The 17,707-nt window shown below is 39.8% G+C and overlaps 1 protein-coding gene across 1 annotated transcript in view; it reads right to left on the bottom strand.

The window, feature by feature from the left end:
- Positions 1–1,705: 1,705 nt before the first annotated feature.
- Positions 1,706–17,707, bottom strand: part of Nhs (NHS actin remodeling regulator) — a 35,179-nt gene continuing 19,177 nt past the window's right edge. The window contains exons 4-8 of the mRNA XM_090326030.1: positions 17,285–17,477; positions 13,845–13,976; positions 9,028–11,967; positions 8,624–8,747; positions 1,706–5,864 (exon numbers count right to left, since the gene is read on the bottom strand). Coding sequence (XP_090182156.1) covers positions 5,219–5,864; positions 8,624–8,747; positions 9,028–11,967; positions 13,845–13,976; positions 17,285–17,477 — 4,035 coding nt within the window. The 3' untranslated portion in view covers positions 1,706–5,218. The remainder of the gene's footprint in view (positions 5,865–8,623; positions 8,748–9,027; positions 11,968–13,844; positions 13,977–17,284; positions 17,478–17,707) is intronic.

The raw sequence follows: 17,707 nt of genomic DNA, 5'->3' as shown, positions 1-17,707 counted from the left end.
GAGCTGGAATTCAGTGCTGTGCTCTTGCTCCGCCTTTTTCCCCTTGCTAATAGCCAGTGCTCTACCACTTGAGTCCTCCCCTTCACTTCCGGCTTTTGGCTCAATGCTTGGAAACTTAAGTCATTTGCATTTGTATATCCTGGCTGGCTTTGAACCATGATTTTCAGATCTCAGCCTCCTGAGTAGACAGGATTACAAATATAATCCAGCAGCCCCAGCATAAATAGAACACTGCAGGCATGCTTTTGGGCTCTTACTCTGAATTCTTCTTCTATACCTCAAGTTCATGTCTGTATCCCTAAAATGACTGCAGATGCCATTTTCATGTGGTATACCTATACCAAACACTAAATCTCTCTAGCCTTCATCATGCCTTTTTCTTTGTTAGTACTAGGATTTGAACTCAGAGCCTCAAGCTTGCTAGGCAGGTACTCCTACCCCTTGAATCATGCTTCCAATCCTGTTATTTGCTGGTGATTTTTTGAGCTGGAGCCGTGTAGACTTTTCTGCCTCTGGTGGCTGTGAATTGAGATCCTTCAGATAGTCACAACTAGTTAGGATCAGAGACATGAGCCACTAGTAAGCTCCCACTGGGTCTCTTTATTTGACACACACACACCCCCCCCAAATATAGACAGACAGACAGATGATAGATTTATTGGTGGCTGAGTCTCATATAATCCTTTCCTAATAGACTTTTTCACCTTTCATATGTTTCAAGGCTTAATTGAATTTATCTTACTGGACACAGGACTAAGCTAGATAAATGTGCGGACTCTCCAGTAACATTTGCCCTTTCCTCTGAAACACATCAGAGATGTACACCTTAACTGGCTTCCAGAAGTTTTAGTCAGTGCTTAAATTTGAGTGAGGAAAGAGGCCAGGCCCTAGCAATGGTTCTGTGCTTGGTTCCATATGAATGTGATTAAAGCTATTTCTAGTCTCCCAAGCAGAGTGTTCTACTGGAGTGTAGAACCAGCACAAATCCTAGAGCCATGTTTTCTGGGTTTGAACCCCAGTGTCAACCTGTAGATGCTCTATGGTTCGGTCAAGCTAAAGTACTGTCTGGTGCTCAATTTTTCCTTCCATAAAATGGGCATATTTTGAAACATAATTTTTCCAAAGAGCTTGCTTTTATAATTTTAAGGAAGATTTATGTATTCTGTTATATGTCCGTTGCTTCACACTTAACTAAATTGTAATACATCCTTGTTGAACTCTTATTCATTTTTTTTCTTTTCTTTTGCCAATCCTGGGCTTTGAGCTCAGGGCCTGAGCACTGCCCTTGGGCTTTCTCAAGTCTGGAGCTCTACCACTTGATCCACAGCACCATTTCCAGCCTTTTCTACATAGGTGGTACTGAGGAATAGAACCTGGGTCTTCATGCATGCTAGGCAAGCATTCTACCACGAGGCCAAAATCCCGCCCCCAGAACTCTCATCCTTTTTATACCTCTGTCCCCTAAAGTAAAGCCATAACTCTTTCCCTGGTTCAAAAAGCAGCCAAAAGTATGCTGGATGATGAAAGTACAGTGTTCCTTCTCAAAATGAAACTAGATTAATACCATTATAGATACCACATATTTTTGCTTCAACTTGGTGTCTTAGGTGTTAATTGATGTCTTGCCTACAAAACATTTTGTTCGTGAAGAATAGATTTACAAAACAATGAAGAGAATAAAACCAGTTGTTTAATTGCAGTCACGTTTATTTGCAGTTTCTATACACACTTTCTAGGTAATCAAACTTTTCTGATACATTTTTTGAGAGGGGTTCACAATGAAACTGTCACCGTTTTTACTAAAAATAAATACAAGACTTAAAGTGTTGCACAGCTCTAAAATATACAAAGGCTTGGATTGAATGTAAACGTTGAAAACATCTTACAAAAGAAACCATCTTGGCAACAATTAAAAAAGTTCATATTTACAAATATTACAAAAATACAAAATGGATGCAAGTCCATAAACCATTGTCTTTGGGGACAGCATGAACTGGTTCTGGTACCTTCTTTAGCATTTTAGATCTTTTTTGTCAGGACCTTATTTTCAATATGCCACCCCTGTGGCCAATATACTTACTGACCTTTGGCAAAGAGCAAATATCATATTTTATCGGTACAACTAGTCCATGTCCTCTGCTTAGCCAAAAACGAAGCAAAACAACCAAAAATAAAAATCAAAGCAGAATTTTTTTTAAAAAAGAGAAAATTTGCCCCATGTGACACAGACATGTTTTATAAACATAAAGAAAAAAAATAGCATCAGTGCAAACAACAGAAGAAAAGTTTGGAATGATGTTCTTTATAATACCTAATGTGTGTATCCTGCTTCAAGCTGGCAGTGATGTTAAGACAGCCCTAAACCTTGCTTTTGTTTATGTACTAAAGCCATGTAGATATTCCAGATTACTAAGGAATTGCTTGTTTTTCATTTTTTACTCAGTTTGTTACTCAGTACTCTTTTTTCCACAGTGAATTTAAAATCCATCTTTATTTGGGTTTTTAAATATATGAAATATAAAATAGAGAAACTCTGCTATAGATTTTTTGAGTAAACAAAATAAGTAAAACTATATTATAAGGGTTAGTTCTGTGATCATTACATATAGAAGGTATCTTATTGCCTCATAATTCAAGTCAATATGTATTTTAAAATATATATATGGTACCATTACTTAAATCAATGTCAATAATAAAGAGGTGACATTTTTATTAAAGCCAATTCATGGGTTTTCTATTCAAGAGTTAGAACCATTTTTTAAAGCCCACATACCTTTCCTCACACTTAAAAAACCCCCCTAGCTATGCAAAAGCCATACTGCAAACGAACTGCTTTTATGTAAATTACAATCACCTATTGTGACAGAAAAGAATGGTTTCTTATCACATTTATCTAAAATCGGTTATTTCTAAAATTTAGCCAAGTGTAACTTTTCAAAGCATGAAACAGATTTGTTCATGTTCCCATGCTGGTTTTCTTAATTCATGTGTTCCAATGATAATGGATGGTTCATTTGTTTTCAAACCCCAACACATTTTTAATAATAAAAAGTATAACACTTCATAAATGCTCAAACCCTTTACCAGGTAGCTTATCTATCCCCAGAACACATGAAATTTCTCTCTCTCTCTCTCTCTCTCTCTCTCTCTCTCTCTCTCTCTCTCTCTCTCTCTCTCTCTCTCTCTCTCATTCTCTCTCTTCCTCTCTCCCTCTCTTCCTCTACCCCTCCACCCCCAGCACCCATTTTACATACAACAATGACAAGAAATTAAGTGACACAATTTGGTACTAAAAACAAATATTAAAAGCCAGACATTTTTATTTTCTTTCCAAACAAACAAAACACCAACAGCAATCAGAATCTCTAATTCTTATCCTGTAACTCTTAAAACACATCTCTATTGAAAGACAATATCTTCTTAGACCAGGTTTTCTCATTCATTTTTTGTATGAATGAATCACAATCTGCAAACAACCTTTCATACCTCCTACTTTCCCAAATACCACTTGCATAGGCGTAAAGCCGGCTGCATATCCATTTTTTGGTAACCCTGGTGTGTTCTATCATTTTAATCACATTCTAGTCTCTTAAAAAAAGATCATATCCTTCTTAAATCTCTCTACATTGTACCTCTGCTGTTAAAAATCTAAGTACATAGCTGCTTATGTTTCTGACATAGGATTCCAGACACTAGTAACAGTTTACGTTAAAATCAGAAGTGCAAAAGCCACTTGTAGATTTCAACTTGTAACTATCTTCTTTTTCAGTTTTAAGACAAGAAAATTCAAGTAATTTCAAGTAATTCAGCTTATTTCCCTGCCTTCATGTTATCAGAGCCTTTGCTCTGACATTTCCTTCCCCGCCCACCGCCCTCCCCTTGCTGTCAAGCAGATATAGTAAAGCCAGACAAAAATTCAGTTGTATGTAGCATTGTGAACCAGAACTGCACCCCATTCCCAGTTTAACAGTGAATATAAATAATGCATATACACATATCTATTTCCCAACTACATTGTTCACAGTGTCATTTCTGTTCATTTTTTTTTAGGTAGCATGAATCTCATCAGTACAGAGAAGAAAGCTTTGCTGAAAATGCATTGCAGGTTTCAACAGCTCTGTAACATGCTTAGATTTTATCTTTGTTAGTTTAAGAACCCGGAGCTAATTGCTAAACTGTTTCAGGACTTTAAAAGTTTCTAGTCATTAGATCATGACCATTTATGACCCCAGTAGCCTATTATGTTTCATCATAACCTAAAGTAAACTACTGGTTTTCCTATTCATTCTCTTTAAAGCAATACACTGAAAAAATTAAAATCTAAAGGACACTGTCAAATGTTGTTTTTCAGGGCTTTGTGTTGAGAATGATGATTTCATTGATAAAAGGTATCAGTCAAAAGCATGCTTTTCATTCTGTCCAGATTTCCACATGGCAAATGAAAGCCACAAGTTTCTATTAGGTTGTTTTTACATAAATGACTAGGTCTGAGTTCATTACTTTAGATTAATCACATTTCAGTATATGACCTCAAGATTTCCTCCAATTTGCCAATTCTTAATTCATATTTGAGGTTCATCATTTTGAAATCATATTGGTGGACATTTAAATACGGTATTTGATATGAAAATGGTATTCACAGAATACAGTTATTATACTTTATTCTTGTGTGTTCTATAAACAGTTGGTGTGCGGTAGATAATTGGCCACATGTCCACTCATTGTTGATAAATCTATTTACACACTTTTATCAAAAATATGGTATTTACATATGTGTAGTTCTTTCTTCTAAATTTTGCTTTAGTTCATTTTAATGTAAAAAAATACCAAACTTCCGGAGTAATTTCATCTTCTTAAAGAATCATGACAGTGAGGGCTTTATTTTCTGAATAGGCAGCTCTGGGAAAACCTGTTGTAGGCTTCATGACAAGTAGATATTTTTATCTCTTTTGTATTTTCTATTATCACAGGGAATGCAATCGGAGAAATCAAACTAAGGTAACGAAAACCATGACAAACAGTGCAGCTACTTAAAACATGGAAACCAATCCTGAATGACTACATCAACATCCCATTTCCCCAGCAGATATTTAAAAACGCATTACTCAGCCGTGATGGGGCCTTAGCCTATTGGGAATTCTCTCGGGACCTGTGTGGTATCCCTATGGTCTGTCATTACTAAGGGTTTGGGCGTTTGCTGGGAGCCTGGCCCGGAAGCCTATGTGGAGCTCTGGGAGGAGCGGTCATCATGCGGGCTTCCATCTGAGTTTTCCGTCTCTCCCTCGGAGATGGCCTGCATGGGTGTATTGTACAGCCTGCAGCGCACACTGTAGCGGCTGCTGCTGGCTACAGGAGGTGCCCTGGATCGGCCCACCCTGGCCGACGCTGAGGTGGCAAAGTTCTTTGAGGAGAACCCTTCTACACTGACGCGTGGGGGGCATGGAGAGAGTGGGGACAATGCCTCAGCCCCAGATGACCCCTGATGGGCATCATCAGAGCTTTGTGGGGACTCCACGGGGAGCTCCCCAGGAGGTTTGGGCAGGATGGGACTCTTGAGAATCTCGGTGGCAGACATGCGGTAACTGGAATCAGAGCGACTGCCTTTCTTCAGGAGCAGCAGTTTAAACTCTTCATTGGATGTGTTGGATTTTTTGGCATTTCGGTAGATGAGACCGGGAGATCTCTGGCTGTTGGTGGTGCTCACGCTGCTGCTGGAGGAGGCTGCAGAACTGCTGCTACCACCGCTGTTGCTGTTGCTGCTGCTGCTGCTGCTGCTGCTGCTGCTGCTGCTAAGGGGAGCTCTGGATTTGCTTCGAACAGACATGTCGCCAGAATCTTTTCTTCCAAGTACTTTCCTCTTGGATCTTTAAAAAAAAAGAAAAAGAGAGTGGGTAAAATTTGGAGTCCACATAAGGACATTTTAGGCAGCAAAAAAAAAAAGGACTGAATCTCATTCTTGCATCTATTTAAAATCATCCTGTATGGGAGGTCAAACAGCCTTAGGACCACAAAGATAAAGAGGAAGAGACACTTTTTTCCCTTTTGGTACTCACAGCCTTAGAGGAATTCTCTGATAACCAATGGACATTGGCGAGGTTCCAGAGATTTTTAGATAACTGCTACTGTGGACACTGGACATTCCAGAAGAAGTCTTACTGAGGTATTTTGCAACAAGTTAAGAAAAAAAAACTTGCTGTCTAACTGACTTTCAACTTAATCAGAGACTGATGTTTTTGGTTAGTAAATCTGTCTTTAAAATGAGAGCAAATGCTCTGGTGTCCAAAACTGGCCTCTAAATAATAGCACGAGTATACAGAATGTGGATGGGATAGGATAGGCCCTACTTTGGATACATGAAGATGCATTAAGACTAATTTGTATTCTTTTAAATTTCCTGCTTATAGAAAGTTAGATTTAAAAAAAGCTTTTTTCAAAAAAAAAACCAAACCCTTTTTCAGTAAACAGATCTATTCTTGGCTGTATATCCCATGTCCTATAGCTTCGTAGTAATGTCAATTTCATATTAATCAGTAAGCTAACTCGTGGTAAAGGATGGAAAACTTAAGACTATCTCTGGATCTGTTAAAGCTTTGTACACACTAATTTCTCAACAAAGTAATATAGCTGGGTGAGCCTGTAATCCTAGCTACCAGAAAGGCTGCCTGGGCAAATGGCTGTGAGACCCCATCTCTATCAATAAAAAGCCAGCCATGGTGGTGTGCTGCACTCATCTTACCTATGTGAGAAATATACTTGGAAAGACCGCTGCCCAGGCCAGCTCAGGCAAAAACAAGAAGCCCTATTCAAAAATTAACAAAAGCAAAAAGGGCTAGACGTATGACTCAAGTGGTAGAGTACATGCCTGGCAAAAACAAGTCCCTGAATTTAAATAGACACCCACCAAGAAAAAAAGAAAGGAAAGAAAAATAACTTACCCCGTAAATAAACAAAACTTACGCAAATATAAATCTAAGACTACCAAACTCCTCAACTCTACTGGATCTCCAAACAAATCATACTATTGATTTTGTTTTGATAATTAAGCAGATATAAATACTATGAATCATCAGTATCATTATTGACAACATGAAATGAATTGGCAACATGATTTCTCACCAACTTAAAATCTGCACAATGAAAAAACAGGTCTTTGTGATTGTAGAGCATCCTAATTTTTGTTTATTACAACCTCTGTGGTTATAATTTGGATATACCAGTGTCAGGACATCCCAAAAGAGTAGACTTTTCAAATATTACCTTTTAGCAGATACCATATTCTAGACACAAAAATGTTATTTTATCATCAATATCAAATGTATGAGCTACAGATATTCCTAATTACAGTAAGGGAATAGATAGGTTTAGAGGTTTTAACTTGCTCAAGGCTACAAAGAAAGTGTCATACCTGGGATTCAAATTCAGGTCTTTTTGATTCTGCTACTAATGCTCTATTCACTATTCCAGACATAGCAGATAGTTCTTTGTGGGTATCTGGCTCTTTAATTTAGAAAATATGGAGGGTGAGGGGAATATAAGGGGGATAGACTAGACATTGGGGTGAATAAAAATAAACCAATGGTTATTTAGCCACTGAGTGGAGAAGTATGCCTGTTAATATATATGTTACTTTCTGGAAGTGGTGCTGTGGCTCAAAGTGGTAGAGCACTGGCCTTGAGCTGAAGAGCTCAGGGACAACACCTAGGCCTAGAGTTCAAGTCCCGTGGTTGACCCCTTCCCAAAAGAAGTTACTTTCTATTCAATCCCTCCCTAAGACAAACAAAAACCCAAACAATACCATGGTTTTTAAAGAGCAGTATTCTTCTTTCAATAGAGAACTGAATAAAAAAATCAGAAGATACAATTTGTTTTAAGAAGCAGAAATCAAGGACCTGGAGTTTGGCCCAGAGGTAGATTGCTTGCCTAGCGTGCATGAAGACATGTGTTTGATTCCTTGGTACCACATACATAGAAAAAAAAGCCAGAAGTAGTGTTGTGGCTCAAGTGGTAGAGCTCTACTCTTCAAAAAAGCCCAGGCCATGAGTTCAAGCCCCAGGACTGGCAAAAAAAAGCAGAAATCAAACCAGCCACTGGTGGCTCATGCCTGTAATCCTACTCAGGAGGCTGAGATCTGAGGATCATGGTTCAAAGCCAGCAGATAAAAAGCAGGGCAGTAAAGTCCCCATGAGACTCCTAACTCTAATTATCCACTCAAAAACCAATAGTGGAGCTATGGCTCAAAGTGGTAGAGTGCTAGCCTTGAGCAAAAGAGCTCAGGATAGTAGCTACACCTTGAGTTCCAGACCCATGACTAACCAAAAAAAAAAAAAAAAGCAGAAGCCAAGCCAAGTGTGGGGGAGGGGGGGTTATAAGCTGCTTGCTTTAAAAATGGTTTGTGAAACAGAAAAGAAAATCCTTAGGTTTTATCTTTTGAGAATTCCATCAATGTACCTGAGGTTCAGGTTTTTTCCCATCTTGCACTGAAACCTAACCATTTGATGTGGAAAGTTCATTCTTCCTTGCTTGCCTGTGGTTTTGCTGGATATATTACAGCTAGGAAAGGCTTTTCCTAGCTGCTCTGCCTTTTTTTGGTGGGGGTAAGGGAACTTTGATGATACTTTCTCACCTGTGAATGACAGCAAATAAATCTTCAGTTGTCCGAGGTTTGTTTGGAGACACAAACACACCTTCTGTTTCAGCTGGGGAGTCTTCACTAAGGGGTGAGATGATGGAGTCATCACTTGGTGATTCTTAAAGTAAGAATAGAAATATCTTTAAGAAAAGTTTCTCAGCCCAATACTATGCTTCAAAGTCTCAACACTTAAACAAACAGGAGTTACAGAAACCATCATTTTTTTAAAAAAATGATGCAGAGAGATCTATCTGCTACAAAAAGCTTTTATCTCAATCATTTTAATAAGCAAAAAGAAATAGTAGAAGGAACCCAACACCCAGGGAATGCAAGAAAGCAAAACTACAGGAAATGTCTGAAGACACATTTCCATTATGATGAAGGTAGTGATGACTGACCTTTCATTGAAGCTTCATCCACATTTCCTTGGGTCTCCTCTGCTCTGCTGTTATCAGAGGCACTTTGGGGTGAAATACCTGAAGCAATATTTTCCTGTTCAGAACATTTTTCAGGGAATGAATTTACAGTTGATGTCTCTGATTCATAGCGGATATTCCCAGGCACTTTGTCATGGTGGCGGCTCATAACAAGTTGATGCTTACGTTGATTGCTTATGTCTGTTGCTCTAGTTGGTGAAGTGGCCTGAAATGTAATTACATCCACAGATTCAGATTGGGTACCATGTTCCTGATCTACTGAGGTTGATTTCAGTATCTGTGCTAGGGCACCATCTGAACTAGATCCACATAGCATTGTTTTACCATCCAAATCATTTCGGCGGACAGCAGACACCCTCTGAAATCCTTCAGTGGAAACCCCACAGCTTTTACTTGATGCATTTTCTGGCATAGGGTCACCTCCCATCTGTAGTTTGTCTTTTGTGCTACCAGATGAGGTTACAGTTTCTGGATGGCAGTGATTCTTCCCATCAAAAGTAGGGCTCTTTTCCAAATGTAGTTTATCTGGTCCCATCTCCACTGCAGAGTTGTCTAAAAAGGTCAGTATGGTGTCTTCAGCAGAATACTGACGGGATATTGGTTTCTTTGTTGTATGTGACCTAGTCTTGCCCGGAGACAGGGCAGTGTCCTCTGAATGGGGCATATCTGTATTGTTGCTTTCTCTTTGCTTAACGTCTTCAGACTTACCGATGGACCTAAGGTTAACAGATTTCAAGACTGTTGGCGTAATTGCAAGGGATGGTGGAGGATTTGACCTCAGTGTTTCTCCTACTGGGTTTTGCTTATAAGTAAAAACGTGCAATGGGTGACGGTGATGGAATGGTTTACTCAAGACATTATGAAGAGCACTTAGGTCAAGATGAGTAGGAGGTATAATCGGAAGTTCAAGATCTTTATTCAGTGATAGAGTTCCATCTTTTAAAGAAGGCTGCTGTAGGGAGGATTTCCTTTCTGGAACTTTAGGTTTTCTTTTGCTACCTCCAGGAGACAGTGGACCTGAAAAGAAAGCTGTTGGGAAAGAGGATGTTGGTGTTTCAGACTGGCTTGAGTAGCCACTGGATGGAGATGCCAAGCCAGCCAACTTTTCTGGTGATGCCAATTTAAATTCATTGTCAACTGAAGGAAGAGATGGAGTGGTGGCCCTTGATTCTGATTGTGATGTTTGGGACTCAGAGCTCTCTGGAGACTTGATGCATTCGATAACTGTAGTACCTGTAGCTGTGCTTGAATTTGATAAAGATCTATAAGGATCGTTTGTTTTCAAGTCATTTAGAAGCCAGAGGTCTGCATAGTGAGTTGATTCAGCACCTTCATCTTTGAATGATGGAATATCTGTGGTAGCTAACTGAGGTTCCTTAACATCATGTTCACTCTGGTTCATCCAAGGCTCCTGTTTGGTAGGAACATTGGCATTTTCCACTCGAGAAGGTGTGTTGGAGAAATCAAGAGGCAGCTTCATTTCCCTGGAACTGTGAGGCAGCTGCTGACCACTGCCTGTCTTTGGTTCTTTCTTCTCAGAAACATCCGTGTTTCCTTCAGACTTCCTCAATGATGAGCTACGTTTAGGTGGGGTGGGCTTTGCCTTTGGTTTCCTGAAAGAGATACTTGGTCGCCCCTGCCTTCTGTGATCTAAGTAGTCCTGCCAGCCACAGTCCGGAAGACCAGAAGGAACCCCAACACCTTGGCCATTATCTGGGCCCAGGGCTGCATAGTGACAGACATAGCCCTTATTACCTTTCAGACCACAGTCAAAATGCATGGAGGTATAGTATCCTTCGGTGTCGACTGAGAAGTGGGAGCTAGTATCTGCTTTGTCTGATGGAGACTTTTCCAGAAAGCTGTCGTAAGTGGCCATGCTTGTGAAGCTGGCGCAGCCCAGGCTATCTGCCTTAGGACGCTCAGGACTAAAATCCTGGCGGCAGGAGGCATCGTGATGGTGGTGTAGGTAATTCCACTCACTGTCACTTGTGTTGCTGTTGTTGGTGTCATCCAGGAGATCAGCAACAGTGGAGGTGAAGGAGTTGGCCCGGTGGCCTCTCACTTTCTCCAAGTGGTCGCTGTACTGCTCTGCCATAAAGACATTGGTGTCTTCATTGGCATGAGGAGCTGTGTTGAGAGACAACTCAGAGTCACAATGTGAAGAGCCAGTGAGGGGAGGTGAAGCTGCCAGAGGAATTGTTTCTGAGGTCTGTGAGGGACAGGTGGAGCTGCTTCCACTCCAGTTGCCGCTGGATGACTGGTGGTCATCTTTCTGGTCCATGTGGCTGCCAAGGAGGACGCCAGCAGTAGAGATGCAGTGGATGGGGCTTCCAAAGGTGTCTGAGTTGGAGGAGATATCGCAGCTGCCAGAGTCAGCAGTCATTCGGGAAAGACGTGACCTCCCTCTCTCACTTAGCTTGTGCTGGGGGCTATGAAGATGCTGAGAACAGGCCAGTCCCAATGTAGGCTGATGTTCCTTTGCACTTGGGCTGCTTGGAGCCTCATGACAGTCATTAGGGGTTCTTTCATGGTCTCCCACAAATGGTTCTCCCTCTTCGTAGGCTGAAGGTTTAGCACCAACTTTGGGCTCTGTATCTCCACCTCTATTACCCTCTCGAGGAAGGCTCCGAGATCGTGTGCGACTGCTTACGACAGGAGTAAACATGGTGTCACCTTTGTCTGCCAGGGCAGAAATGTTGCCGGCTGAATGAGAAAGGGAAGCTGCGATGCTTTGACCCCTTTGAGCTCTAATTCTTCTTCTGGATGGGGCAGCAATCAGAATATCTTCAGTTTGGCACTCTGAATCCCTGGTTCCAGACCTCCGATTGACAATATTGGAAGGGTCTGGGTTTGTGTGCACAATCACATTCCTTTCCCTGGCCACTGGGGACTCATCAGAATCTAGGGCACACAGAAAACACAATGAGATTATTTCATGCACCAACAGAATATCATGTGCATTTTCAGAGATGCCTGCCAATCTAAATGCTGGCATGTTAGAACTTTCTTTTCAGGCAAACAACTGAACAAACAGTAAGTAGCCAGGCACCAGTGGCTCACACCTGTAATTCCACCTACTAAGGTGGCTGAGCTCTGAGGATCCTGGTTTGAAGGTAGACTGGATAGGAATGTCCTTGAGATTCTTATCTCCAATTAATCATTAAAAAGCCAGAAGAAAAGCTGCAGCTCAGGTGGTAGAGTGCTAGCTAGCCTTGAGCAAAAGTGCTCAAAGACAGTGCCCAGGCCCTGAATTTAAGGCCCAGGAAAAGTACAAGAAAAAACAGCAGTGAATATATAACATTAGGAGAAAGTTAAAATATTTTTATTTCTGGCTTTGTCTCTGCTTCGTTCTCTATATGTATGCACATATATTTGCATATATATGTATTTATGTATATACATACAAAGAGAAGATAAGCTCCCTCCCTCTCTCTCTCTCTCTCTTCTTCCCTCCCTCCCTCCCTCCCCCCCCCTCTCTCTCCCTCTCTCTGTGTATGTGTGTGTGTGCACCATTAGTGGGGCTTGAAGTTAGAGCCTGGGCACTGTCCCTTTGCTGCTTTTTTCCTTACTTTTGCACTTGAACCACAGCTCCTTTTCTGGCCTTATGATGATAACTAGATATTAAGAGTCTCACAGATTTTCCTATCAGGGCTGGTTGCAAACTCCAATCCCCAGATCTCAGCCTCCTGAGCTACTAGGATGATAGGTGTGAGCCACCAGTGCCTGGTTTGCTTTATATCTTTTATGAATTATCTCTCTTCATCTTCACATTCATTTGTCCTCCAAATAGACTGGTTTTTCTTTACTAAAGTACATTTTATCCTCTTGGCTGCTATTTTTCCTTTGTGTTTGTAATATTAACATGCTGGAAGAAAAATCATAAAGTTCATTACAAGAAATAAAATCATATTTACAGGTGATGCTACCATAATAGTTATAATATTTTTAGAATAGGGATGGTCTCAATTCACTGAGCAGAAAAAATATTGGAAGCAATATTCTAGTATGCTCAAAATTTATATTTTATAAAATAATGTCATAAAATTGTCTTTTTTTAAATGAAATTCCAATTTTCAAAAAAAGAACTTGCATTGAATCTTGCTACATTTTACACAGTTTCTACCTTAATGGAACTTTTTAAAATTGGCAAATGATCTCATTTCTACCAGAAGACCTGAATGTCCATGTCTCAGTTGCTAACACTAATCCTTTATACTGGAGAACAGAGAGTTAAAAAAAAATCCCAAGTGATATTGATCAAGATATATTGTAATTATAAGATAATCTGTTGAATGGTAAATCTTTTGTACAACTACCTAATGATAAAAATATAATTTTAAGTACCAATAATCTTATATATTACAAATGGAAAAAAGAAAGTGAAGGGCCTGGAGCATGGCCTAGAGGTGCTTGCCTAGCAAGCACCAAGCCCTGGGTTCGATTCCTTGGTACCGCATACACAGAAAAAGCTGGAAGCGGCACTGTGGCTCAAGTGGTAGAGCACTAGCCTTGAGAAAGCTCAAGAACAGTGCCCAGGGCCTGAGTTCAAGCCCCAGGACTGGCAAAAAAGAAAGCAAAACAAAAATAAAAATTCACACTAGTGTGGTTAAACAAAAAGCCATTTGGCTTGCTGAAAACAAAAGAAACACACATTGTTTCTAAATCTCTGCCAGTTAAAAAATAGTTTTTAAAGGAAACCCGCTAAAATCTGGCTCTCATTTCAACTTTCTGATAATATGCAGTAGACAGAAACCATGAGCTTTATTTTTATACCACACCTATTTCTTGTTGAACTCTTCTGGGGATACCCGAGATGGTTTTCCTTCTCCTCAATTTCCGTCTCCGCTGTAGGACAGATTGTGAATGAACAAGAGAGCAGCGTATACCAGCCTCTCTGTCAAAACCAACTCCTACAAATCATAAAATAGGGCTCATTAGCCTTTGGAAATGGAAAAAAAATTTTCACTTGCTTGGAAAACAGTGATATTTATTGGTTGGCTGTAAGGTAGGACTCTGCATTGATCCTGTGACCAAATATAAGGGAGCCTTTATTCAGCTCTTATTTAAGTGATGTTGTAGTATATTAAGCTTTACTTCTAAATGCAGCTTTCCACAACAGATTGCACTGTCAGAAGTCATCAAAAAAGGGAAATCAAAACAAAGAGAAGAGAATAATACATAAAAAAGCACTCTCAAACAGTAATGGATCCTTCAGGATTTATAACCTTTAGCCACTACTATTTATGGATCTATTTCTGGGGTCTGTGAAAATGATACCTTTGCATAGTAGATCTATGGCTAAGATGTTAACCTGAATTAGTTCAGCTAACATACCTTGACCTATTTCTACATTAAAAGCTTCTTTGTGAAATTTTTCTCCTCCACTTCAATGCCAAACTCTTCTCCCCCTACACTCCTCTTCACACACACACACACACACACACACACACACACACACACACACACACACACACACACTGTTGTGAGGAAACAACAACATGGGGATTTTTTTGAACCATAGTATAATTCTATTTTCTTCTGCTGACTGACTACATTGGATGCTTTTTTGGTTTAGCACCCTCTGTCCTATCAATGGGAAATAAATATACCAGAGTCTCTAGTTCCTGCAACTAAATGTGTCTACTTTCTGTATCAATTGTAAAAGCTAGAATCCACAGTCTTTAAACCACTTGGTATTTTTTTTTTGCCAGTCCTGGGCTTGAGCTCAGGGCTTGAGCACTGTCCTTGGACTTTCTCAAGGCTAGAGCTCTACCACTTGAGCCTCAGCACCACTTCTGGCTTTTTGCTATGTATGTGGGGTACCGAGGAATCGAACCCGGGTCTTCATGCATGCTAGGCAAGCACTTTAACCAGTAGGCCAAACTCCCGGCCCCGACCACTTGGTATTTTTATATGCATAGGGGCCCAACCTTGATGCTTATTAGTTTATCTCTGAATAATCCTATTATCAACAGTTTTATCAAAGTAGAACGCTGAGGAGGAATATGAAGTGCTCAAATTATGTCTGGCCTACCCATTCACTGTGGACTTTTCTGGGGGAGTTTCACCGCAGAAAGCCACAATGTTGTGCTTTGGAATGGCTCACCTCATCAATTATTTTAACTGTTAAACATAAGGCCATCGATGGCAGTTTAAATCTTGGTTCCACTATATAATGAAGCAGTTAAAATTGGCTTGGCATCACAGTACAACAGTTTCTAGAATTCACTTTGAAATGCCAGTTTCACATCATAAATAATTACAGTATTACCACAGAATTCATACTAATGGGACTTGGCTTTCTTGGTTCCAACTGAATGTTAAAATCTTTCACTCTAATCTTAAGTGTATCAAGACACAGGTATCATGTGTTCTATAGACATAATTAATAATGTTATCCTTAGAGCTCTTGAAATCAACATCTAATCTAGGCTTAAGTCTGAGAGTTCCTGAAATAAGGCAGAAAGAAAACCTTTTCCTTTATCCTAATCACAAGACTATGGCCCATAATCATAGTACTAAATTTAAAATCAAGATTTTACTTACAGTGCCAGGAAGGAAGCAGGTGCTTCTATTAACCAGATGTTCCCAGAACTGAAAATTAGTTTAAGAGGTTGCCAAAATGGTCTATCTTGGCAGCTGAACACCACTAATACTGCCCATTTAGATTACAGAGATCAGATACGTGCACATCTTTAGAAAAATATATCCTAGACATGGAATAGGTTATCAGGAAAATTCAGTCCCAGCTCACAACTACCCAATCAACTAAGAATATTTTTGTAGAAAGGAACTACTATCTGTCTCAGATACCTGTTCCATTTGCACCCCAATCTATGTAAGAGCAATCTGAGTAGGGTTAATAATACCTATGTCCAAAATGTATCTCAAGGGACATGTAATCTCCAGTCATACAGCACCAAGATTAAAATCAGTCACAACATGGTTATTCTGATGTTTTCTTTTTTACATCCCTTCCTTCACTCTCTTCCAGTCCCTCACTACAGTCCCCATGTTTTGATGTTTCCTATACACAAATATGGTGTGAATTTCTATCTTTAAAGTTAGAATACCTTAAAATATTATTTAACTTGCAGATAAGATTACCAGAGCCAAATTTGGAATTCCTAATTGCTGAAAATACACTTTAAAGAAAACCTAGCTGGGCTTCTGCCTAGACTAATATTCAACTTCTCAATACACACAAGGAGAAAAGCAGAGAGCAAAAGAAAGATAGATTTGTTGGTTTCAAAGTAAAATTCAGCCATCTTCTATGTATTCATATTTTTAAGGTAAAATATTCCTGAAAAATGCCTGGCTCGGTGCCCCCCCCCCTATAGTCCTAGCTACCCAGGAGGCTGAGATCTGAGGATTTTTGGTTCAAAGCCAGCCCAGACACTGAAGAATGTTTATCTCCAATTAATTACCAGGAGATTGGAAGTGGTGCTGTGACTCAAGGGGTAGGGTGGTAGCCTTGAGCTGAAAAGGCTCAGGAAGAGAGCCAGGCCCAGAGTACAAGCCCCATGATCATCACCACCACCACCACCAACAACAACAACATTCCTGAAATTACTGTTTAAACAATCTTTTTTCCCTTTGTTTGCCAGTCCTGGGGCTTGAACTCAGGGCCTGAGCATTGTCCTGGGCTTTCTCAAGGCTGGAGCTCTACCATTTGAGCCACAACTGCTGGCTTTTTTCTATACATGTGGTACCAAGGAATCAAATCCAGATCTTTGTGTATGCTAGGCAAGCACTCTATCATTAGGCCAAACTCCCAGTCCCTAAATAATCTTTTTTTTAAAGCCTACCTTCATCCAGGGAAACATAAAAACACATTTTCTAGTTGTTGAGTAAGATCTTACACAAAGTTTTAGAAACCTGGAGTTTGCTATGTTCTTTCTTAGAATGGCCTAACTTTATTACCATGTGATGAATTTCTCCATTATTTCAGTAAGCTATGAGCAAAGAGCTATTTGGTGCTTTTTTTCCTTCAAAAAGAAACTATCATTTACGTAACAAGTCTCATATGTGCAAATTGATGTTCAAAACCTGACAAAAGTATATTGGATGTCTCCTGGGCTGTATTTTGATAAAAAAGGTATTATTCATTTATAAAAATGGAATTTTTAGCTGACAGACCCAACCATACAGGTTTTTAATATATGAAATACACAGAATATTTGGACCCAAGTACCCCTAAGGAAAGAAATAACAATACCAGTGACATTGATGGGAATAATGCAAGAAGAAATCACTTGGGCATCTTGTTTCATCTTTTCTTCTGGCGTTGGGAGAGGCAGCGCTTGGCTCCAGTTGGTCTGCTTGTCCAGTGTAGAGGGAATATTGTGTATTGGGTTTTTGGGCCTCTGCCCTAACATGACATCTGCATTTTCATCCTCTGGAGGGTGAGACTGTAAACAAAGTATATTCAGATTGAGCCATCATAATTTTTATGTAAGAAAACATTTTAAAAAATTAATTGATTTTAGATATGAGAAACACGAAGTTGCAAATAAACTTTTAAAATGAAAAAGGGAAAGTTCCCAGAAATAGTGAGCACAAATGCTGGAAAATATTATTTCTACAGTGAGGTGACACAAAAAGAAAACTGGAAAAGTTAAACATGGTGTTGAGGAAAAAT

Source organism: Megascapheus bottae, chromosome X (assembly GCF_031878675.1).
Source record: "Megascapheus bottae isolate mThoBot1 chromosome X, mThoBot2.hap1, whole genome shotgun sequence".
Classification (NCBI taxonomy): Eukaryota; Metazoa; Chordata; class Mammalia; order Rodentia; family Geomyidae; genus Megascapheus; species Megascapheus bottae.
Note: the sequence above shows the minus strand (reverse complement) of the source record. Positions and strands in the feature narration are given on the sequence as shown.